This window comes from Schistocerca americana, chromosome 4 (genome assembly GCF_021461395.2).
Source record: "Schistocerca americana isolate TAMUIC-IGC-003095 chromosome 4, iqSchAmer2.1, whole genome shotgun sequence".
In the NCBI taxonomy this organism is placed as follows: Eukaryota; Metazoa; Arthropoda; class Insecta; order Orthoptera; family Acrididae; genus Schistocerca; species Schistocerca americana.
The window spans coordinates 738,543,108-738,567,211 of record NC_060122.1 but is presented as its reverse complement, the minus strand read 5'-3'; the positions used below and the strand labels follow the sequence as shown (position 1 = coordinate 738,567,211).

Below are 24,104 nucleotides of genomic sequence, written 5' to 3'. Positions count from 1 at the left end.
GTGTGGAGCTTCCTACAGTGATGTCATGTTACGAGACGCTATTACTCAAAACATTGCAGATTCTCGTATTCGTGCTGCTATCTTAAAGTTGCCTGACCCGTCATTAGAGACTGTGATGAACATCATTGAAGCCCAAGATACTTTTGACTATCCTGAGTGTGAGTTCGATCAGCCATGTATTTCTCAAATTGCCTGTGCTAAGCAGGTTATGTCACGCCCGCGGCCCCACCGGCAGAGTCAGACTGTAAACACTAGCCGGCCGCGTCATGTTAAACACATTCGTCAGCCGCGTGTGCAAAATGATGGAGTTAAGTCTTGCCCTAAGTGTGTTCTTGCTCATCCTCGTGAACGTTGCCCGTTAAGAAACGCGGTTTGTCACTTTTGTCAAAGGAAAGGACACATCCAGACTGTTTGTTTGCGTAAACGCAAGAACAATTCTAGTGCTGCCCAGCCCATGGATATTCATGTTCTTCGAAGCCAGCCCGCCCAGAAGGTCGCGTTTAAAGACTCTTCCACGGTTCGTGTGGGTAATAAACTTGTTCGCAATAAGCCACCCACCCAGCCCTCTGCTATGCGACCCAAGCGTAATTCAAACGCTGTAAAACGTAATGTACAGACTGCAAGTGAAGCGGGAGTTGTTGTTCCACCCGCCCAACCCACGAGTTGTCGTAAGCAGCGAACACGCGCTAAACGCGCTGATTTTGTGTCTTCCGCCTCCACTCACCGATCCAGAGACAGTGTAATAAACTATTTGTGAAGCTACGCATCCAGGATAAGACCTTCAATTTTCAATTAGACACTGGTGCGTCTGTGACTCTCATAAATAGTGCTACGTATGCGGCTATCGGCCGCCCTAAACTTTCAGCGGCAAAACATTCTTTGGCTACTTATAGTGGAGAACAAATTCCTGTGTTAGGTGTATGTAGCGTGCCAGCCACATTCCGTGGCAATACAAAAACAGTTTCATTCACAGTGCTCCGCGCTACAGACAGTGTAAACATTTTCGGATTGGACTGTTTTGACTTGTTTGGCCTGTCTATCCAAGACAATGTATTGCAAATTAATTCTGTTGTTGTTCCTCAAGACAGCATAACCGATTTGTGTAAACAATACAGTGACATATTTAAAGACGAACTAGGTTGTGCTGCAAACTTTGCCGCTCATATTACGTTAAAAGATAATGCTCAGCCTCGATTTTTTCGTGCTCGTCCAGTGCCTCACGCCCTCCGGGCACCTGTAGCAGATGAACTTCGTCGTTGGCAAAACAACGGTGTTATTCAACCCGTTTCAGCGAGTCAGTGGGCTTCTCCCTTAGTTATTATAAAGAAACCGTCTGGAAAGTTACGTTTGTGTGCTGATTTTAAGTCGACTGTTAATCCTCAGACTGTCATTGATTCTTTTCCTTTGCCTAGACCGGACGAGCTGATGGATAAGTTAGGGGAAGCTCGTTTCTTTTCCAAAATTGATCTCCGTGAAGCATATTTGCAATTGCCCCTCGACGAGCAATCACAACAGTATTTTGTCATAAACACGTCGTTGGGGTTGTTCCGTTTTCTGCGTTTGCCTTTTGGTTGTGCATCAGCTCCAGCTGTTTTTCAGCGTTTTTTGTCACAACTTCTGGCTAATGTGCCATCGTGTTGCAACTATTTAGACGATATTGTTGTGTCCGGTCGGACGCCTGCGGAACATTTCCGTAATTTGGAGTGTTTGTTTACAGTGTTGTCTCAGGCAGGCCTACGTTGCAACATCGATAAATGTTCATTTTTCCTTACGGAGATGGAGTATCTGGGACATGTTATTAATGCTCAAGGCAGTCATCCCTCCCAGTCACATTTAGCAGCTATTCGCGATTTGCCCGCCCCTCGCAATCTGCAGGAATTGCAAGCAGTTCTTGGCAAATTGACATATTATATTAGGTTTATACCTAATGCATCACAGATTGCTGCACCGTTGCATCGTCTCCGCCGTAAGAATGTTCCGTTTGTGTGGTCAGCTGATTGCCAATTAGCCTTTCAGCAGCTTAAAGAGGCTTTATTGAATGATCGTTGTCTGGTCCATTACGACCCTAACAAGCCTCTGGTGTTCGCTTGTGATGCCTCTTCTTTCGGCCTCGGTGCTGTGTTGTCTCACCGAGTCGGTAACACCGAACGTCCTATTGCGTTCGCATCTAAATTGCTAAACAAAGCTCAGTGTAATTATAGCCAATTGGACAAGGAAGCGTTGGTTATTGTGTTCGGTGTCACAAAATTCCATCACTACCTCTATGGTAGACCATTCTATTTAGTAACAGATCACAAGCCCCTGACGTCACTGTTTCATCCGTCTAAACCAGTTCCTCAGCGGGCAGCTCAGAGACTACAACGTTGGGCTCTTTTGTTATCACAATACCAGTATGAGATACTGTATCGCCCTACAGCTCAGCATGCAAACGCTGACGCGCTTTCTAGATTGCCGATTGCTGCGGATGATGTCTTCGATTCCTCTGACGACTCTTGCCATCAGATTGACGCCGATGAGCATCAATCCCTCCGGGATTTTCCGATTGATTATCGTCAGGTGGCACGTGAGACAGCTACGGATCCTCATCTGAGTTTACTATTACGTTTTGTTCAACGTGGTTGGCCGTCCAAGGCAAAGGACATATCGGATCCTGTGGTTCGTCGCTATTATCCGCAACGTCATCTGTTGTCTGTTTCGCACGGAGTTTTGCTGTTACGCACTGAGAATGACCAGCTTCGTGTAGTGGTTCCCCAAGTGCTCCAATCCAAGGTCCTCGACTTGTTGCATCAAGGTCATTGGGGAGTGGTCCGCACCAAGCAGCTTGCCCGCCGTCATTGTACATGGATCGGCATTGATAAGCAGATTACGCAGATGTCTACAGATTGTTCGACGTGTGCCGAACACCAAGCTGCTCCGCCTCAACGCTATTTTGAGTGGGCACGCCCTGCCGGTCCCTGGCACCGAGTACATATTGATTTCGCTGGTCCATATTGGAATTCTCGTTGGCTCATCGTGATAGATGCATTTAGTAATTTTCCGTTTGTTGTGCCCATGCAGTCTACAACGTCTGCACAAACTATACAGGCGTTGACTTCAATTTTTTGTATTGAGGGTCTTCCAGAAGTTTTAGTGTCTGACAATGGTCCACAATTTACCTCTGCTGAATTTGAAAGTTTTTGTTCTGCCAATGGCATTCGCCATGTTCTTACTCCGCCGTTCCACCCTCAATCGAATGGTGCAGCGGAACGTTTTGTACGCACATTCAAGGATCATATGGACCGCCTTCGTGCTACGCACTCTCGTCAGCAGGCCCTCATCACGTTCCTGTCGTCGTACCGGACCACGCCACGCGACGGCCCTTCGCCTGCGGAGCTTCTCCACGGCCGTCGTCATCGCACCCTACTACGGTTGTTGCACCCCCCGGATCGACCCGCCGCTTCTGAGCATCGCACGCGTTTATCACGGTCGCCATCGTTGGGAACGTGGTACCGTGATAAGTGTCCAGGGTCGCGGTTTTTATACTCTTCAAGGTGCTACTGGGGTGCACAGGAGGCATCAGAACCAGTTGCGCCGCGCTGGCCGCCCGGATTCTGCCGCTCGTTCTTTGTCTACGGATTTGGTCCACGGCGGGTTCCAGCCGCGCCTTCCGACTTCGCTGCCGCCCCCAGGGCAGCAGCAGCAGCCGTCGCCGCTACCACGCCGACAGCCCGTCCCGTTGATGCCTCCCGCGCAGCTTCATCCGGGAGCGCCCCAGGTGGTCGCTCCGGCGCCTGCGGTCCCTCTTCAGTCGCCACCGCCTTCGGAGCTGATGGACGTCGACCCCTCAGCCGGGCCGCCTTCCCAAGCGGTGGCTGTGCAGCCTGTCCTGCAGCCGCTTTCCTTGGGCACCCCCAAGGAATCTGACCCCGCAGCGCCTTGTCCGGCGCCCACTCAGCAGCCGTCGACGCAGCGTCAGGAGACGCTGCCTCTCTTCGTGGGTCCCGACGCCTCGTCGCGTCCAGTACCAGAAGCTGCGCCCGTGGTCACAGGCGTGCACCCTGACCTCGGTTTTCAGTCGGTGTTTCCCGAGGCCCCGCGCAGCCAATGCTGGGGTGCGGACCGGGGACTGCCACCGACGACAGTCTCCGCCCCGGTCTCTTCTGCTACGCCTGCGGCCAGTCCCCTCCCCCGCCGTCGACGCTCGCCACGTCATTATTCCACGACGGTGCGGCGATTTGGGGGGGAGGAGTGTTATATCCTAGCCAGTAATGCCACCCGAGCCCGCTGCCAAAAGGTTGGCAGCATCAAAGTCCGGACGCCGTCCGCGTAAGCAGCGCCAGCGAGACAGGAAATCGCCGCAAGTCTGCGCGCGCCACCCCTGGCTTCTGGGTTCTTAAGCGCTGGAGTCGCGAGCGGTAGGACAGTTCTGTATTCGCCGCTCAGTTGTATACTCGCCACCGAATTGTGTACTTGCTAGTCAGTTGTGTGTTCATCGCAGCAGAGTTGTTGTTTGTCGTCAGCCGACGCTGACCTAGCCGCTCCGACTCGAACTAGACAGATTTCTGTAGACACGGAGTTCACTACTGTGTTTCTGTATCTTCGTTAATAAAGATAAGTACCGACTTTTATTTAATCAGAGTGTTTGGGTTTTCATCTTTCTGTTCACTGTTCCAGCGGACCGGTCGGCCCGCTATTAAAAGTGTGGCGGTGACTTCGTAAGCCGTTTCTACAGCGAATTGCTTGTCGCTACGAACGCCGCCACAAAACTTATGTCACCAGTTCTAAACTTCGTGATATTTTTAGCACAATTTGTTTCGAGACTACGTTATCTCATTACCACACGCTTAAAGCTTATATCCCATTAGGAATCGTCAAAAGCTTTTGATAAAGGGGTGACGTAGTCCCGAAACACGTCGTGCTAAATATATCACGCATTTCACAACTGGTTACGCAACATTCTGGTACCGAGCCATGAGACATTTGTACAGCAACAGATAAGAAGATTTAGATTTGTATTGTTTCAAGCTGGGTCTTCACAGTCTCCCGACGAATATGGACATTTTTACAGTTTGCGTTTTAGATACTCATGTGAAAGTATTCTCTGGGGCTCAGATCAGTGAAACGAACTGTCCATGAAGTTCTAAGAATGGGGGGCGTTCTATAAGTAATGCAACACATTATTTTTTTATTGAAAGCAGGTTTATTTTATTCAGGATTTCAAACACCATACTATTTTCCGATCTTTTGGCTGCAAAACCCTATTTTTCAGCGTAATCTCCTTTCAATACGACGGCCTCACGCCACTTCACTGGTAGGGCCTGTACGCTCACATGGTACCAATCTACTGGTCGAAGTCGCCAACGCCTTGCTTCATCGATAACCTGCCCGTGCTGTTCCCCGCGGAGTGTAGCCTCCACTGGGCCACACAGATGGAAGTCAGAAGATGCGACATCCGGGCCTTAGGGTGGATGAGGAAGGACAGTGCAATGAAATTTTGTGAGCTATTCTCAGGTGCGCAGACTTTTATGAGGTTTTGCCTTGTCATTGAGAATGAGATGTTCGTTTGCAGTTTTTGTGGTGACCGAAACGCTGATGTCCTTTCTTCAATTTTCTGGTGGTAGCACCGCAGACTTCCGAGTTGATCGTTGCACCATGGGATTGCACAAACAGAATAAACCATTCAGGGTCCCAGAAGACAGTCGTCAAGACTTTACCAGTTATGGGGTACGGCTTTAAACGTGATAGGTAATGTGGGGCCACTCCATGGACTGCCGTTTTGTTTCCGGTTCGAAGTGATGATCCCACGTTTCATCACCTGTGATGATGTTCGACAAAAATTTGTCACAATCAGCATTGTGACGTGCAAGCAATTCCGCACAAATTCTTCTTCGTTTGCACTTTATAGCCTTCTGTTAGGCGGCGAGGAATCCAACAGGCATACCGTTCGGATACCGCAACTGATGAACAAATGTCAGCACTACCAACAGAGATGACTAGTTGAGCAACGAGGTGTTTCACTGACACGTTGGTCATCCCGAATGAGTGTCCGCACGGTCCAACACTGCAGCAGTCACAGCTGTGTGGACCAGCTGGCATGCGGAAGATCGGCCAAGTTTGCGTGACCTCGTTGCGATGACGACAGAAGCCTCGCTCAACGACTCACTGAGCTTTTTTTCACTGTCAGGTCTCCGTAGACATTCTGAACGCGCCTATTAATATCTACGGTGCTCTCCGGCTTTCCGCCAAAAGAAACACAACAACAGCTCTCTGCTTAGAATGCACCTCCGTTACAGACGTCATTTTGAAGGCAACGTATAGCGCTGCCACCTATCGACACTCCATGAAAAACTATAGTGGCCGAAGCGGGAATATTCCACGATGTTCCACAACAAATTCCGCAGTTTTCAACCGATATTGCTGGAAAAAAATTTTTGTAGCATTAGCTGTTTAACTCCTCTCGTAAAACTTCAAACAGCTAAAATGTCTACTGTACTATACTATAGCGTTCTTGGCAGTTTGAAGTTTTAATTCTAATTCCTTATTAATCTTCATCGCTCACCCCGCCCCCTACATCACAAGAACTGCCCCTGCGTTATGACCCAATAATGAAACGACTTAGAAACATTTCCTGCAAAATGGCATAGCAGTGACGTGTAGTGTCAGATGGAACACAATCCAGTGGAAAAGTGACTATACTATAGCGTTCTTGGCAGTTTGAAGTTTTAATTCTAATTCCTTATTAATCTTCATCGCTCACCCCGCCCCCTACATCACAAGAACTGCCCCTGCGTTATGACCCAATAATGAAACGACTTAGAAACATTTCCTGCAAAATGGCATAGCAGTGACGTGTAGTGTCAGATGGAACACAATCCAGTGGAAAATAGGCGTCATGTCAATCACATTCTTCACAATAAGCGATTCGTTCAAATGCGTGTGAAATCTTACGGGATTTAACTGCTAAGGTCATCAGTCCCTAAGCTTACACGCAACTTAACCTAAATTATCCTTAAGACAAACACACACACCCATGCCCGAGGGAGAACTCGAACCTCCTCCGGGACCAGCCGCACAGTCAATGACTGCAGCGCCCGAGACCGCTCGGCTAATCCCGCGCGGCTATGCGAATGGTGGCGAGAAAAATTTTCACAACTCGTCGCAAAGTGTTCGGAACTTACCATGATAGCGATTTCTTCAAAACTGAAAACCCGCACAACACTTAAAACGAAAAAATGAGAAGGTCTTTGGTGAAACTCTCGAGAGTTGTGTACAGTCCAGTAACGGAATTTCTAGTTGTTGTTGTTGCTGTTGTTGGTTGTGGTGGTGGTGCTGTTATCATCGTTGTCTCCAGTCTGAAGGCTTTTTTGATGCACCTCTCCATGCTAGTCTACCTTGACCAAATCTCTTCATCTCTGCCGAACTACTACATCAATTTTAACCCGTTCGCTCGAACCTCGCATTGGTCTACCTCTACAAGTTTTACTCCCACACAGCCTTTCATTTTCAGATTAACTATTCCTTGCTGCCTCAGGATGTATCCAACCAACTTTTCCTTCTTTTAGTCTCGTTGTGTTAGAAAGTTCTTTTCTCTCCTTTTTATCTGCTTTCAAAAAATGTAAAGCACCTCCATTGCTGGTCGGCATATGAGCGTCCAATATTACTCGTTCATTTTTATTTTTGGCCTCTCGATGATGAGCATATTAACGTGAGAACACACCTAAGAGCCGGCCTATGTGGCCGAGCGGTTCTAGGTGCTTCAGTCCGGCAACGCGCTGCTGCTACGGTCGCACGTTCGAATCCTGCCTCGGGTATGGATGTGTGTGATGTCCTTAGGTTAGTTAGGTTTAAGTAGTTCTAAGTGTAGGGGACTGATGATCTCAGCTGTTAAGTCCCGTAGTGCTTAGAGCCATTTGAAAACACCTAAAATACTATTTTAAACGATATGTAGTCTCATCCTCTCTAAGTTTTACGCACCTTATTTTTTGTGCAATCAACATTATTATTATTATTATTCTTTGGGGAAACGTAGACTAACAGTATTCACCTCGCTGATCGATTGCCAAGTAGTTGTATCCAAAAAATGCTTCACTTCAAGAGTTGATCTTACTTGGCATACATTTCATTCATTTCTCGTGTAATAATGTTGTATACAGTTAAATCGTATGACAATTACATGTCACTTTGAAAACACAACGAAAATATGCATATCATTTACAGATTTACAGACGTATTATTTATGTAATTTGTCACATCTGCAGTAGTGTCCAAAAAGTCCGAGGGCCGGCCGGAGTGGCCGAGCGGTTCTAGGCGCTACAGTCTGGAACCGCGCGACCGCTACGGTCGCAGGTTCGAATCCTGCCTCGAGCATGGATGTGTGTGATGTCCTTAGCTTAGTTAGGTTTAAGTAGTTCTAAGTTCTAGGGGACTGATGACCTTAGATGTTAAGTCCCATAGTGCTCAGAGCCATTTGAACTATTTGAAGAAGTCCGAGGAGTTGACAGGTACGAATTTCGAAGGCACTATCCAACAATGTTTCCGAGGATATGTCTTGAAGCGCCAGAGGCGAACTGCACAGTGGGAGTCTTTTCCCATCTAAATACTATGTCGTCGTATATCCCATGGTTAGTCCGGATCTTGCTGAGTGTTCTTCATGTCCTCTGGAACAGATCAAGTTCATATGGTTTGCTGTTAGCTTGGAGAAAGCAATGGAGCTGTGATGGAGTGTTGTTATACCATTCTTGCGTCCAGGTTTCGTGGAGATTGAAGTTATGGTCCGCCAGGTTGCTGGCTGTTCTAAAGAGGGTCGTCTGGAGGGAGTCTGTTCTTTGAGATAGCGGGTATGTCCTCATGAATTTTCAGCTGCTGGTTCTATCAGATTTGTTATTATTAGTGATCTGCAAAAATTCAGCGCAAGACGTAGGGATGATGTTGCGCTAAAAAAAATCGAATTGTCTTAATCTCACTGTTTATTGATTATAGCTGCCTTACGAGTTTCGATTATACATAATTTTCAACCAAGCGAGGTGGCGCAGTGGTTAGTACACTGGACTCGCATTCGGGAGGATGACGGTTCAAATCCGCATGCGGCCATCCTGATTCAGGTTTTCTGTGATTTCCCTAAATCGTTTCAGGCAAATGTCTGGATGGTTCCTTTGAAAGGGCACGGTCGACTTTCTTCCCCATCCTTCCCTAATCCGATGGGACCGATGACCTCGCTGTTTGGTCCCCTCCCCAAATCAACCAACCAATTATAATTTTCAAAGGCATACATAAAATCCCTCATATTTAAATACTCCGTCTATACTAAACATATGGATACAAAGCACCTACTCATCTTTTGCTAGCAACAGGCATGTGTTCCTGTCTGTTGCTAGCAGCACATGACTTGGTACTGTATATCCAATTTAAATATGTAGGCTTTTGCGAGATGCACAATCGAAACACGTAAGGCAGCTGTAATCAACAAACCAATAAACAGTGCAGTTTACACAATCTGAAATTTTGAGTTTTTTTTTCCCTCAGAAGATTCCTCTTTCTTCCCAGGTGTACCTAGAATACTGGAAGAGACTTTATTATGCCAGTTACAATCCACATTGTTTGATACAGTTGCATATCTACCAGTTATAAGCAAGCGGCTGATGTTTGTCGACAGATGATCGTAAGGTCGACATAGCTTTTGAAGAATATTATTTTAAAATTGATTCAATTTCATACTGGACAGCTGGTACAGCAACAGGTTCCTGAAATAAGACAGTCTTGGTTGCAAAATCTTTTCTATTTACAGGAAATGCACACATTAATGGACGGATGTTGGTTTTCCACATTAATTCTTACGCCAATCTGATGATGCCCCAAAAGGGCGAAAAGCTTCATTTCCTGTAAATAAAAAAGATTTTGCAGCCGAGACCGTCCTATTTCAAGGAGAAAACGATAATATTATTTCTTGAACTCAAATTAGCTGCAGACTTTTTTAGCAGCTGTTTAAATGACAGTATCCTGTAAAGTATAACTCCAAGGTACTGTGGGTATTTGTTATGAGCCAAATGACTAGCTTCTAAAACTACATCCAGTTCTTGGTTGGCTAGGACATTACTCAGATGAAAACAAATGGATTCAGCTTTGTTAGCGTTCGGTCGAAGTCCCCATTTACAAAAGTACTGTACCACTGCACTCAGGTCTTTTGATAAAATACCTACGCTGACAGTCTGTTTGTACCGTGTTGCTGTTACCACTCATCATTATAACCAAACTTTCTGCACTGAGTGGCTGGAATATCTGCAGTCTCCAATGTTGTATAAAATGGAAATGGTAAATATCAACATAAAATACAAACCATTAAATTAACAGCTAATCTATTAGAACGGGTATCAGGTCTCAAACAAGCCGAGAGCCTAGTTCCCTAGAAGCATGAAGAAAAAATACTTGGTAGACAGAAGAATGCGACAAATTCCACGAAGAAAGACACCAAACATGGTTAATGTTTCGCCGCGCGCCGTGGCCGCGTAGTTAGAGGCGCCATGTCACGGATTGCGCGGCTCCTCCTGCCGGAGGTTCGAGACCTCCCTCGGGCATGGGTGAGTGTTTCTCTTAGCATAAGTTACTTTAAGTAGTGTGTAAGCCTAGGGACCGATGATCTCAGCAGTTTGGCCCCTTAGGAATTCACACACATTTGAACATTTGGTTAATGTTTCAGACACTTAAAACAGAAGAAGCTGCCATCAGCCTCTTAAACGAAAGGGAAAAAAAATTTACACGAAACGTTAGACAGGGTTTCGTAAAGACATAATAAACTCCAAAGAAGATAGTTACCACAAAACCAATTCCAGAAGCTACTACAAAATTATTAAAAAATTCTAAAGAATCTGGAATTTCATCCGGAACTAATGAAACTAACTTACTCCAATCAATACCAAATCAATATTCATATTTATATGAAAAATTTCTTAATCACTCTTCATAAAGAATGCCAAATTAAACACCTTTCAGCCGTCTATTTTCCAACCTTATTTTATTTGGCAGCCAGTTTCAGCGTTTTATACGCCATCTTGAGGTCCCTGACCGACGTGTAGGAAGATTCTACCTCGGTTGTGATCAAAGACGGAGTAGTAAAACGCTGAAACTGGTTGCCAAATAAAATAAGGTTGGAAACTAGAAGGCTGAAACGTGTTTAATTTGACATCCTGTATCGAACAGCCGAGTCCCGCAACCATCTCTGAGAAGATGTACGTACAGAGATTCCTCATAAAAGCTCGCTTAAGACTGGTTCGTTGCTTAACACCATTACTGTTCGACTGTGCTCTGGAATGTGTAGAGAGAGAATGGTAGAAGGATAAACCAGACAACGTGAGAACGAGAAACTCCATAAATTATCTAAGTTTAAACTACTTCGGATTTGCTGATGATCTTGCTCTCCTTGCCAATAATGTTCCAGAAGAATGACAAGTTAAATCGCTACAAACAATAACACAGGAAATCTGTCTTAGAATATCGTTTACAAAAGCATAGATTATGCTGACTCATCCACCACTCGTAAACAAAATTTCAATAGGAAAAACAAGAAATCAAAATTGTTTTCAATTTAAATATTTAGATGAATCGTAACATAGAACATAAATGAGAAACCGGCATGGTAAAACAGAAAAAAGAAACTGAAAACGGCAAATTACATTACCAAAAGTACATAAACAAAAAAGTCCCTCGAAAACTGCAAAATTAAAACATTTTAAAACAGTTACACAGCCAGAAATAACACATGCAGCTAAAACAATCTTCAAAAACAACTAGTACGGTATAAAATGACAGAATACTCAAGACAGAAAGAATAATAATCAGGAAATGCATAAATAAACAACATGAAGAACATGGGCATTGGAAAACAGGCCCCAATGAAACATTATGCAGGGAAATAGGACCCGTAACGAACATGAGCAGGAAGAAATGCGTCTCATTCTTTCAATATCCGATCAGAACACAAGAAAACAAAATTAGCATGAGAATAATAGAAAAAATGTGGAGTAGAACAATTGTGAAGTGGTAAAAGCAACATTAAATGGATTACAGAAATTAAAAAAGGTATGAGAAAACTCCAGTACACATAGATGACCTAAAAGAACAAAACGGAAGAAAACCAAAATATTACAAAACACACAAACCAGACTGCAAACGAAGATCAATAAAAGTGCTAAACGAAGGGTGATCTCAAATGAAAAAGAAAAAAAGGATCTGAAACAATGAAAAAATATTGGACAGACAGGAGAGCAGACACCCTTTATATAATAATAATAAACTGTAATGGTCCCTATAACCATCGTATTATTGAACTATTATGGAGTTGGATTGTGTAATTGTGTGATTCCAATGACGACCGCAAAATAAATTTTCATCTACAGCTACACGATTACTCTGTAATTAACAATTAAGTACCTGGCAGAGGCCTCATTCAACCACCTGCAGGCTATTTCTCTACCGTTCCGCTCTTGAACAGCGCGCGGGTAAAACGAACACTTTAATCTCTCCGTGAGAACTATGATTTTTTCTTATCTTATTGTGATGTTCATTCCTCCCTATGTAGCTAAGTGCCAACAACACACTGAGCACAAAGTTGGTGACTGAAATTTCGTGAGAAGATCGTGCTGCAACCGTAATCGCCTTTGCTTTAATGATTACTATTCCGATCCGATTAGAATATCCTTGGCACTCTTTCCCGAATTTCGCGATGATACAAAAAGAGCTGCCCTTCTTTGGACTTATCCTCTGATGCGAGTCCCATACTACACAGAAATCCTCCAGAAGAGGGCCGACAAACATAGTGTAAGCTGTCACTTTAGTAGACCTGTTACATTTTCTAAGTGTTCTGCCAATAAATCACACCCTTTGGTTTCCTTTCCACACAACATTAGCTATGTGATCGTTACAGTTTATGTTATTCGTAATTTGCCTATTCGAGGCATGCTGCCCCAGGCAACTGCGAGGTAATGTGTACAATAGCCTATGAATTTTTCCATTTGGTTAGAACCGATAAATATACTGGTTTGTGTAGGCGCCGTATTCGGTGGTACGGGGTTCATGGCCGTGAGTAACCTGTAGCCATAATCCATGCCTTGGCACTTCGCTAGAATTTTGACTGTCAATATGACCTGATGTACTACTGTCTACGTTGCTTATATGCCTTCATGTCTGGATCACATAAGATTTGTTAGGTAGTTTTGGTTGTTAATGGCATGTAGTATCGCCATAAAGATCGGCACGGGAAGCCACTTGTACTTGAAATTGCATTCTCATTGTTGTGTAAGTAATAAGTGGTTTGTAATATTCCTGGCACATAGTGAATAGCACCAGATGTAAAAGGGATTGTGGGTTTGAGACCAAAACCCGTAATGAGTATTAGAGCACAGAGCCACCTTACAGGAGACTGTATTACACTAGGAATAACTAGGCTAATGAATTTCAGGGTGCTATAATACACTCCTGGAAATTGAAATAAGAACACCGTGAATTCATTGTCCCAGGAAGGGGAAACTTTATTGACACATTCCTGGGGTCAGATACATCACATGATCACACTGACAGAACCACAGGCACATAGACACAGCCAACAGAGCATGCACAATGTCGGCGCTAGTACAGTGTATATCCACCTTTCGCAGCAATGCAGGCTGATATTCTCCCATGTAGACTATCGTAGAGATGCTGGATGTAGTCCTGTGGAACGGCTTGCCATGCCATTTCCACCTGGCGCCTCAGTTGGACCAGCGTTCGTGCTGGACGTGCAGACCGCGTGAGACGACGCTTCATCCAGTCCCAAACATGCTCAATGGGGGACAGATCCGGAGATCTTGCTGGCCAGGGTAGTTGACTTACACCTTCTAGAGCACGTTGGGTGGCACGGGATGCATGTGGACGTGCATTGTCCTGTTGGAACAGCAAGTTCCCTTGCCGGTCTAGGAATGGTAAAACGATGGGTTCGATGACGGTTTGGATGTACCGTGCACTATTCAGTGTCCCCTCGACGATCACCAGTGGTGTACGGCCAGTGTAGGAGATCGCTCCCCACACCATGATGCCGGGTGTTGGCCCTGTGTGCCTCGGTCGTATGCAGTCCTGATTGTGGCGCTCACCTGCACGGCGCCAAACACGCATACGACCATCATTGGCACCAAGGCAGAAGCGACTCTCATCGCTGAAGACGACACGTCTCCATTCGTCCCTCCATTCACGCCTGTCGCGACACCACTGGAGGCGGGCTGCACGATGTTGGGGCGTGAGCGGAAGACGGCCTAACGGTGTGCGGGACCGTAGCCCAGCTTCATGGAGACGGTTGCGAATGGTCCTCGCCGATACCCCAGGAGCAACAGTGTCCCTAATTTGCTGGGAAGTGGCGGTGCGGTCCCCTACGGCACTGCGTAGGATCCTACGGTCTTGGCGTGCATCCGTGCGTCGCTGCGGTCCGGTCCCAGGTCGACGGGCACGTGCACCTTCCGCCGACCACTGGCGACAACATCGATGTACTGTGGAGACCTCACGCCCCACGTGTTGAGCAATTCGGCGGTACGTCCACCCGGCCTCCCGCATGCCCACTATACGCCCTCGCTCAAAGTCCGTCAACTGCACATACGGTTCACGTCCACGCTGCCGCGGCATGCTACCAGTGTTAAAGACTGCGATGGAGCTCCGTATGCCACGGCAAACTGGCTGACACTGACGGCGGCGGTGCACAAATGCTGCACAGCTAGCGCCATTCGACAGCCAACACCGCGGTTCCTGGTGTGTCCGCTGTGCCGTGCGTGTGATCATTGCTTGTACAGCCCTCTCGCAGTGTCCGGAGCAAGTATGGTGGGTCTGACACACCGGTGTCAATGTGTTCTTTTTTCCATTTCCAGGAGTATATATGGCGCCATGCTGCAGGTACTGTCCATAGAAATTAGCCTACAATAACAGTTTATGTACTGAAATTTAGGAAGGTCTAAAATTGTTGGCATGTACTTCATTTTTTTTATAATACGTTCATGTTTTATTCATGAATCTTTTAAGAAATAAGAGATTTTGTGTTAATAAGAATAATTTTATTGCGTGGTACGAAAGGTGGTAAGGAGTTCGATTCCACAACCCAGGCATTGTGTGATACAGTAAGCATCGGTCATACAAAAATGTGGTGTGCTGTAAGTGACAGCGGTATGTACGGTAATTCCCTTTCTGAGCGAAAAGCTTACGGCTTACGTTGTATTACTACTGCACTTAGCATACGTGCATACTTAGTCGTTCAACGCATTTGTTCAAATGTATATGGCCAAAATCTGCTCGCCTCGTGCTGGCGGGTAATAGTTGTAACATTTGTAACATGCTCTTTTGTAAATATAGCCCTATGCAACGACATGTTACCAGCATTTTATATAATACTCTTACCAATGATTATTATGTTGACATGTTCAACACGGATATAAGGTTAAGTTTTGAATGCGGCCTTCGCGCCATGATTGATGATTGTGTCGGATGATGTTCAGTATGGTGCTGTGCAATGCTTGCTTAATGCGTTACTGTGGGTTTGATACCTAAAGTAACACTAATAGTGTAATTTGTAAAGCTGTAACTGTTTTATGTCTTTCACCTTTTCTTATTTTAGACAGTATGTCCATAACGTGCAACAACGAACACCGTATTTTGGGTTTTAGCATTGACTCCATGTACGCAAGTGTAGTGTTACGTGGCTTATGCTTAATTACAGACTTACTATTTTATCAGTTGATTTGTTTTCACCACGTAACACTCGCTGTTTACGTCCTCCTTCTTTGCTGAGCGATGTATCACCTTTCGTTCTGACGCCGCAACTCTCCCTTTCCTATGTCTTTACTACTTTTTACCTATATAAATGATGAACTATTGGTTTTGCCGTTTAACAATTTTTTAATAACTGTGGAAGTATTACAGGCATCGGGTCCCACCTAATGTGTCACCCGCCTATACGTTTTACATGAACCTTTCAAGACTCGATCGATCTGTTTACAAAGAGAAAGCAGAATATCTCTTCCTTCGACGTTGTCCAACAAGGACCTAGGAATCTCGACGCCCTCGCGGCCCAGGCTCTTCCATGGCTCGCGGTAGTTTGCAGCATTCGATTTATTCCTTGCCCACTTGCCTCTACGTCGAACTTTCGTGGTGATCGTTGGGCAACGTCTTCCACGTTATCTGCAACATAAATAAACTTTCTTCCCACAGTATTTCTGAAAATCCAAAAACAAACTTAAAGAACATAATAATAACTGTTCTTACAATTATTCGTATAAGTCTTAGTCGATTTAATGAGGGGTGGAACAGGGCTAAGTCTTGTGACACCACATCCCCCCACTGTAGACCAGACTTATGCTAATTATTCTCGTTTTGTACATTTCAGAGAGTTAATAATAACTCATACATTTCTGTATAAAAGTTAGTTTTCCTCTAGTAAATCACACTAAACTTGGAACAGCATTGTCAGATCAATTCCAAACTATACGAATTCATTCAAATTGGCAAACACCAAACATTTTCAACATGTTAAATTATATCTATTTTTGATATGTTTGAATGTACAGAGCTTTTGAGGATAAGATACGTAAATCATACGTCACTAAAGAGTCTTCTCGCCCTTAAGTTTTTATTCTTCATCTGATTTGAAGGTAGACTACAACATTGCATAATCCCCTATCCTTGTTGCCACCGTAATATACCAAAAAGGAATGGTCCTAACTCAGGGAACCTCACCTAATGGTTGAGTAGAACCCCATAAACCCTAACATTTAAGGACCCCGCCTTCATGGTCGTGTAAGTCCTCATAACACCTAAGGACCAGCGAACCTCCCCATTTTCTTTGATCGAGTAGAACCCTATCCTTCTCACTTCCCCCACTTCTATCCTAATATCTAATACAATTTGGTATGTTTTGGCTACCTGTAAATCTTGAATATTTTTACGCTTTTGTGTGAACTTAAACAATTTTTCTCCATATCAGTACCCGTCCTTATCTCAATTTGTGCTCAGTGCTTTGCTAATACGTTTAAAAATCTGCGTGTTCCTTTTCTCTATCACTTACTAATATTATCTGACGCAATAATGTCCTTGTTCTTTACATCTCTCCCACTGTTTCTCCCCTAGAAAGCAGGACATTATTACGGCAAATGTTAAGCTCTCTATATCTTGAAGTCCAAGTTCTCTAATGTGTTGTCGTGTTCTGTTTTTTTAAATATATTAATATTAATCTCCAAAATAATAGAAATATACTAATAAAAGAAATGAAACCCATCCCCTAGTCAGCACAAGACTTACAAAAGTATAAAAAAATTCTGTCACTGTACTTGTGGTATAAATCGTTTAATATGTTCCGCATTATAGAAGCCTATGTCTCTGTTGTTTTGTACATCTCGTAAATATACTGCTTTTGGATATGGCATCTGTGTTATTTCGTAAGGTCCTTCAAATTTGTTAGAAAACTTCGCTTTGCACTTATCATTTGTGCTTCTATTCCATTCTGATTGTTTACCTTTGCCCTTACTATTGTAAGTGCCTTTTGTGGTATTTCCAGTATTGTTCGGTGTTGTGTGATTGTTGTTATTAGTAAATGTACTTGAGATCATACTACCCTGATGTGTACTATTATATTTATTAAATACATTTGTTTGTTGTTTAGTGAATGTGTCAAGATGCTCAAGAATAGATAATAATTGTGAAACATCTTCCCAACCTTTACAATATACTTCTTTTTGAACCTGTAATGGTAGTCTAGACAATATTTCGGCTAACTGCTCCTCAGGTATCGGATCGTCCAAATATTTACACTTAGTTATATGACTTCGTATATACCGTTTTAATGACCCAGGAAGCTCGACGCCCTCGCGGCCCACAGTATTTCTGAAAACCCAAAACAAACTTAAAGAACATAATAATAATAACTGTTCTTACAATTATTCGTATAACTTTTGGTCGATTTAATGAGGGGTGGGACAGGCCTAAGCCTTGTGACACCACACAAGGTAGTAACGCTTTGTACTATGCCCTGCTGCAAAAATACAGTGCTGTATACAGGGAGGCGATCTATATCGTCGCCTCCTGTCTTTGCATGTTCCATTTAGACTCTACGTTGTTATGTTAAAATAAAGTTAACATTTCCTGTAATGTAAAACTGATATTTCCATTTGGATGTCATGTTATTTTCTAAAACAAAATTGCCAACATTTTCTGTAATGTAAATCTGATACTACTTTACTTTTAAAATCTTATCAATAAAAAGGACAATGATGGGGCAGCACCGTGAAAGCTAATAGGCAGCCACATACGCATGCGCGTATTTATGAGGGGTACACCTACAAGGGTGTCCTGTTGACTACTGTAGGTAATACTTGGCAGTTTGGTTGCGTCAGTCAGTAGCAACAGACGCATAGGCTAAGATCAGTGACGGCACTTGTTGACCACTGTATAATTTGCTGTGCATTTTGGCGCCATGTTGTATGAATAATTACGGTTAAAAACAAGTATGTCTGTAAGCATATGAGTACCTAAAACATGGACATAAATACTGTTTCTACGCATTACTGTACTTCGTAATTTTTCGGAAAACGATAACCACTACAGCTGAATTTTATATCATTGCTACTGAGACAGACGAAATAAAAGAAACTATTATCTAGCTCATACGTAATTGCAATCCCTAAGAGTTTAATTGAATTTACAGACTTTATATTTGTGTGTTTTGTCCTGTAGGCGAAATTTAACGGATTTCTTTTATTACTCGTGTCGATGACTTCTCATTTTCATTATTTAGAGTCAGTTACCACTTTTCGAACTGTGCAGATATCTTGTCTAAATAGTTTTGCAGTTTGTTTTGATCATCTGAAAGCTTTATATGACGGTTAATGACAACATCTTCTGCAAAAAATTTAAGAGGGTGGCTCGATTTGTCTCCTAAAGCGTATTTATAGATCAGGAACTGCAGTGACACGAGAGGACCTATAACACTTCTTTGCGAAACATCGCTTATTATTTCGGTTTGACTCGATGACTTTCCTTCTATTACTACGAACATTTATTGTTCTTTGACAGGAAATCACGAATCCAGTGGCGCAACTGAGACGATAGTCCATTTGATTAGAAAGCTTCTGGGAATTTAAAAATATGGATAAAATTTGACTTTCCCTGTCGATAGCACTCATTACTTCGTGAGAACAAAGAGCTTTTTGAGTGTCACAACAAAGATATTTTATGAATCCGTATTGGCTGTTTCTCACTGAAGCGTTTTCTTCAAGGTAACCCATAATGCTTTAATACGCTATATGTTCCAAAATCCTGCTGCAAATAGACTTTAGCAATATGGGGCTGTAATTCAGTTGATTACTCCTATTTTCTTTCTTCGGTATTGGTGTGACTTGGGTAATTCACCAGTCTTTAGATACAGATCTTTCGACTAGCGAGCGGTTGTGTATGATTGCTAAACATGGAACTATCGTATTAGCATACTCTGAAAAGACCCTAACTGGTATATAGTCTGGATAGAAAGTCTTGCCTTTATTAAGTGATTTAAGCTGCTTCGATACACCGAGGATATCTACCTCTTCGTTGCTGATGGTGGCAGTTGTTCTCGAGTCGAATTCAGGAATATTAACTTTATCTTCTTTGGAGAAGGAATTTCGGAAACTGTTTGGTCCTGCTTTAGTGGCACTGCCATTCGTAACATTACCATTACAATAATAATAACAATAATAATAATAATTGTATCGATTTTTTAAGAAATTTGCAGCAGTGATTGCAGTTGTTTAAAATTTTGTGTAATCAATAATTGTAGATTTTTCTGGACACAATTTTAAAAATGTTTGCTGAAAATAAATGCAAGTTCGGCACATATAGGTAAATAACTACAATACTGCGTTTTCACGGCGGGCCCGCCTTAAACTTTAATCTGCCTCCCTTCATACAATATAATATTCTGTATGCTGATACTAAAAAGCAGTCTCCACCGCGATTATTTAGTGTTTCGGTTAAAATGCGATGATCAGATATCGGATTATGAGGCATAATGTAACAGCGTAATACAATAAAAAATAAAAAAGAGCATTAATTTGTCTTATATCTGAGGCAGCAGCGACGAGCCATCGAGGTAGCATCAAATGGTGTCTGTCAAGTGCTGAGAGAAAGTCCACTGAGCAAATAGCAGAGGTCTGGCAACTACACTCCTGGAAATGGAAAAAAGAACACATTGACACCGGTGTGTCAGACCCACCATACTTGCTCCGGACACTGCGAGAGGGCTGTACAAGCAATGACCACACGCACAGCACAGCGGACACACCAGGAACCGCAGTGTTGGCCGTCGAATGGCGCTAGCTGCGCAGCATTTGTGCACCGCCGCCGTCAGTGTCAGCCAGTTTGCCGTGGCATACGGAGCTCCATCGCAGTCTTTAACACTGGTACCATGCCGCGACAGCGTGGACGTGAACCGTATGTGCAGTTGACGGACTTTGAGCGAGGGCGTATAGTGGGCATGCGGGAGGCCGAGTGGACGTACTGCCGAATTGCTCAACACGTGGGGCGTGAGGTCTCCACAGTACATTGATGTTGTCGCCAGTGGTCGGCGGAAGGTGCACGTGCCCGTCGACCTGGGACCGGACCGCAGCGACGCACGGATGCACGCCAAGACCGTAGGATCCTACGCAGTGCCGTAGGGGACCGCACCGCCACTTCCCAGCAAATTAGGGACACTGTTGCTCCTGGGGTATCGGCGAGGACCATTCGCAACCGTCTCCATGAAGCTGGGCTACGGTCCCGCACACCGTTAGGCCGTCTTCCGCTCACGCCCCAACATCGTGCAGCCCGCCTCCAGTGGTGTCGCGACAGGCGTGAATGGAGGGACGAATGGAGACGTGTCGTCTTCAGCGATGAGAGTCGCTTCTGCCTTGGTGCCAATGATGGTCGTATGCGTGTTTGGCGCCGTGCAGGTGAGCGCCACAATCAGGACTGCATACGACCGAGGCACACAGGGCCAACACCCGGCATCATGGTGTGGGGAGCGATCTCCTACACTGGCCGTACACCACTGGTGATCGTCGAGGGGACACTGAATAGTGCACGGTACATCCAAACCGTCATCGAACCCATCGTTCTACCGTTCCTAGACCGGCAAGGGAACTTGCTGTTCCAACAGGACAATGCACGTCCGCATGTATCCCGTGCCACCCAACGTGCTCTAGAAGGTGTAAGTCAACTACCCTGGCCAGCAAGATCTCCGGATCTGTCCCCCATTGAGCATGTTTGGGACTGGATGAAGCGTCGTCTCACGCGGTCTGCACGTCCAGCACGAACGCTGGTCCAACTGAGGCGCCAGGTGGAAATGGCATGGCAAGCCGTTCCACAGGACTACATCCAGCATCTCTACGATCGTCTCCATGGGAGAATAGCAGCCTGCATTGCTGCGAAAGGTGGATATACACTGTACTAGTGCCGACATTGTGCATGCTCTGTTGGCTGTGTCTATGTGCCTGTGGTTCTGTCAGTGTGATCATGTGATGTATCTGACCCCAGGAATGTGTCAATAAAGTTTCCCCTTCCTGGGACAATGAATTCACGGTGTTCTTATTTCAATTTCCAGGAGTGTATAAAGGCTAAGCCACAACACCTTTGCCTCAAATGGTTCAAATGGCTCTGAGCACTATGGGACTTAAAATCTGAGTTCATCAGTCCCCTAGAACTTAGAACTACTTAAACCTAACTAACCTAAGGACATCACACACATCCATGCCCGAGGCAGGATTCGAAGCTGCGACCGTAGCAGTCGCTCGGTTCCGGACTGAAGCGCCTAGAACCGCTGGGCCACCGCGGCCGGCCTTTGCCTCAGATGATGTTGAGATGTGTGTGAAATCTTATGGGGCTTAACTGCTAAGGTCATCAGTCCCTAAGCTTACACACTACTTAACCTAAATTATCCTAAGAACAGACACACACACACACCCATGCCCGAGGGAAGACTCGAACCCCCGCCGGGACCAGCCGCTCAGTCCATGACTGCAGCGCCTCAGACCGCTCGGCTAAACCCACGCGGCTCTTTGCCTCAAGTGGATTGTAATTTTGTTTAGTAAGGCTTATCCGACATATCCTTTACAAACATAAGTGTACACAATTAATTTTAAAACTTTTCCATGGCGATGCACACGACGTGCATGAGTAACCTTAACTGAGTTACAGACATATAAAATGCGTCGCGGTTTTCATGGTGACGTAGTCAATAGTGGTGTCGGCTAAGCACGCTTGCAGGCCGGCCGGAGTGGCCATGCGGTTCTAGGCGCTACAGTCTGGAGCCGCGTGACCACTACGGTCGCAGGTTCGAATCCTGCCTCGAGCATGGATGTGTGTGATATCCTTAAGTTAGTTAGGTTCAAGTAGTTCTAAGTTCTAGGGGACTGATGACCACAGCAGTTAAGTCCCATAGTGCTCAGACCCATTTGAACCATTTAAGCACGTTTGCTTTGCTGACCTAGGCGCAATGAACATCCCGGTCTCCATGGTGAAGTACATCGATGATAGTCGATTGAAGATAGTTTCAATGAGCACAGTAACTTCTGCGGGAACGATTCAGGTTTCTTATAACCATCGAGCGCAAGTAATACATAGGTTTCGACAATTGTGCCACATTTGCTATATACGCGGAAAATACTCATCACCTGACGGACAAAGGATGGAATTCTATGAAACAGCAAAAGCTGTTTTACAGCCGCACCTGGGAAGCGTGTGAAGGAAGGGTCGTAAAATTTTGGCAGCAAGTCCTCTGGGAAGCAACACGCCTCTGGCTACCTTCCAGTTGTATCTGTCAATAGGAGGCTCCCACCCATCCTTACACAACACTCTGTCGTATTTTGGAGGGACATAAAACTGTCCGAGAACCGGGACAGGCGACAATAACTCCGCCGGTCTGTAGATTGGGCGAAATACGCTTCCCAGGGGGTCACGATAGAGCGTCGATTACAAAGGCGGCTAGGGAAGGTTCGTAAACAGCCGATGCTGCAATAATAAGCTTAGTTAGACAGAAACAAACAAGCCGGCGCGCCCTGGACGCAGGGGTCTGAAATCCCGGCATGCAGCCAGTGCTGAGAACAGAGACAGCTAACATCACAAACAAACTCTTAGCACCAGCTTTTTCTCTTTCGAGTTCTACAATAGCAGGAGGACATATTTTGACAGCACAGCAAGAGATAATACAATACACGATGGTTTCGGCCAAGCCAGAAATCACGCCAAGATAAATGGGTCTATACGAAAACATACAACACTGGTAACAAGTTGTGACCTAACGTATTCTTCCTGTGGACAGCCAAGCATATTATCACAAGCTCACAACACATTTGAGAAATGTGTCGTTAACGATTTTTGACAATTTTATAACAAGAACAGTCCCAGCAAATCGACAAATAAAATGACTTAAATTATTTACAGTATAAACTGACACTTGCTATGAGATAAACCCAACGTTCATGGCAACTGTGCATCTAAATAAATGTTTTTGACAGTGCTGATTGGAACACACTCTTTGAGATCCTTAAGGTGACCTCTGTGAATCTCGAAGAGTTTATTCCAGTCAGCGCTGTCGAATGCATGTAACAGGGTGTGAAGGATTACTTAGAGCTTGTACAGAAAACAGGTTGCGGTTTTAAGAGTCGGACGGAAGTAGTAGTTCAGATGGCAGTCAGACGGGGCTGCAGCATATTGTCCATGGTACTGAATATGTATATTCAGCAATCAATAAAGGAAACCAAGGAAAATTTGGAAAACTAATTAATGAAAACTTAAGGTTTTGTGTACATATGCAGACTGAAGCGACAAAAGAAAATTTGTGCCGAGGCCAGGATTCGAACCCGCAACTCCTGCTCATTAGGCACATGCGATAACCGCTACGCCCCTTTGGCACTGTGGCTTTGCACAACTGTACAGACTACCCTAGCACACCTCCCTCCTCAATCCAGATACCGAATCCACGCCTCAACCACTTGCTGTTCCCCCTAACCTCCAACAGTATTGCAGATTTTCTCCAACTATATTGGAAAATCACCTCAGTATCTAACGAAACGGGGGATCCTTTCTGAAACCCTGCCATAGGTACTTTAAGCAAATAATAC

At 44.7% G+C, this 24,104-nt stretch overlaps 1 protein-coding gene across 1 annotated transcript; it reads left to right on the top strand.

The window, feature by feature from the left end:
• The first annotated feature begins 454 nt into the window (after nt 1–454).
• LOC124613767 (vegetative cell wall protein gp1-like) lies at nt 455–9,723 on the top strand. The gene is made up of 3 exons (XM_047142484.1): nt 455–584; nt 3,531–4,028; nt 9,632–9,723. The coding sequence occupies exons 1-3, from the start codon at nt 455–457 to the stop codon at nt 9,721–9,723; spliced, it is 720 nt and encodes a 239-aa protein (XP_046998440.1).
• The last annotated feature ends 14,381 nt before the right edge of the window (nt 9,724–24,104 follow it).

Excerpts from the sequence above, each read along its gene's own strand:
- LOC124613767 (XM_047142484.1), top strand. The coding sequence starts at position 455 with ATGGATATTCATGTTCTTCGAAGCCAGCCCGCCCAGAAGGTCGCGTTT. Across the intron at positions 585-3,530 it reads CTCTGCTATGCGACCCAAGC|GTGCTACTGGGGTGCACAGG; the intron begins GTAATTCAAACG and ends ATACTCTTCAAG. Across the intron at positions 4,029-9,631 it reads AGCTGCGCCCGTGGTCACAG|ATGATCGTAAGGTCGACATA; the intron begins GCGTGCACCCTG and ends GTTTGTCGACAG.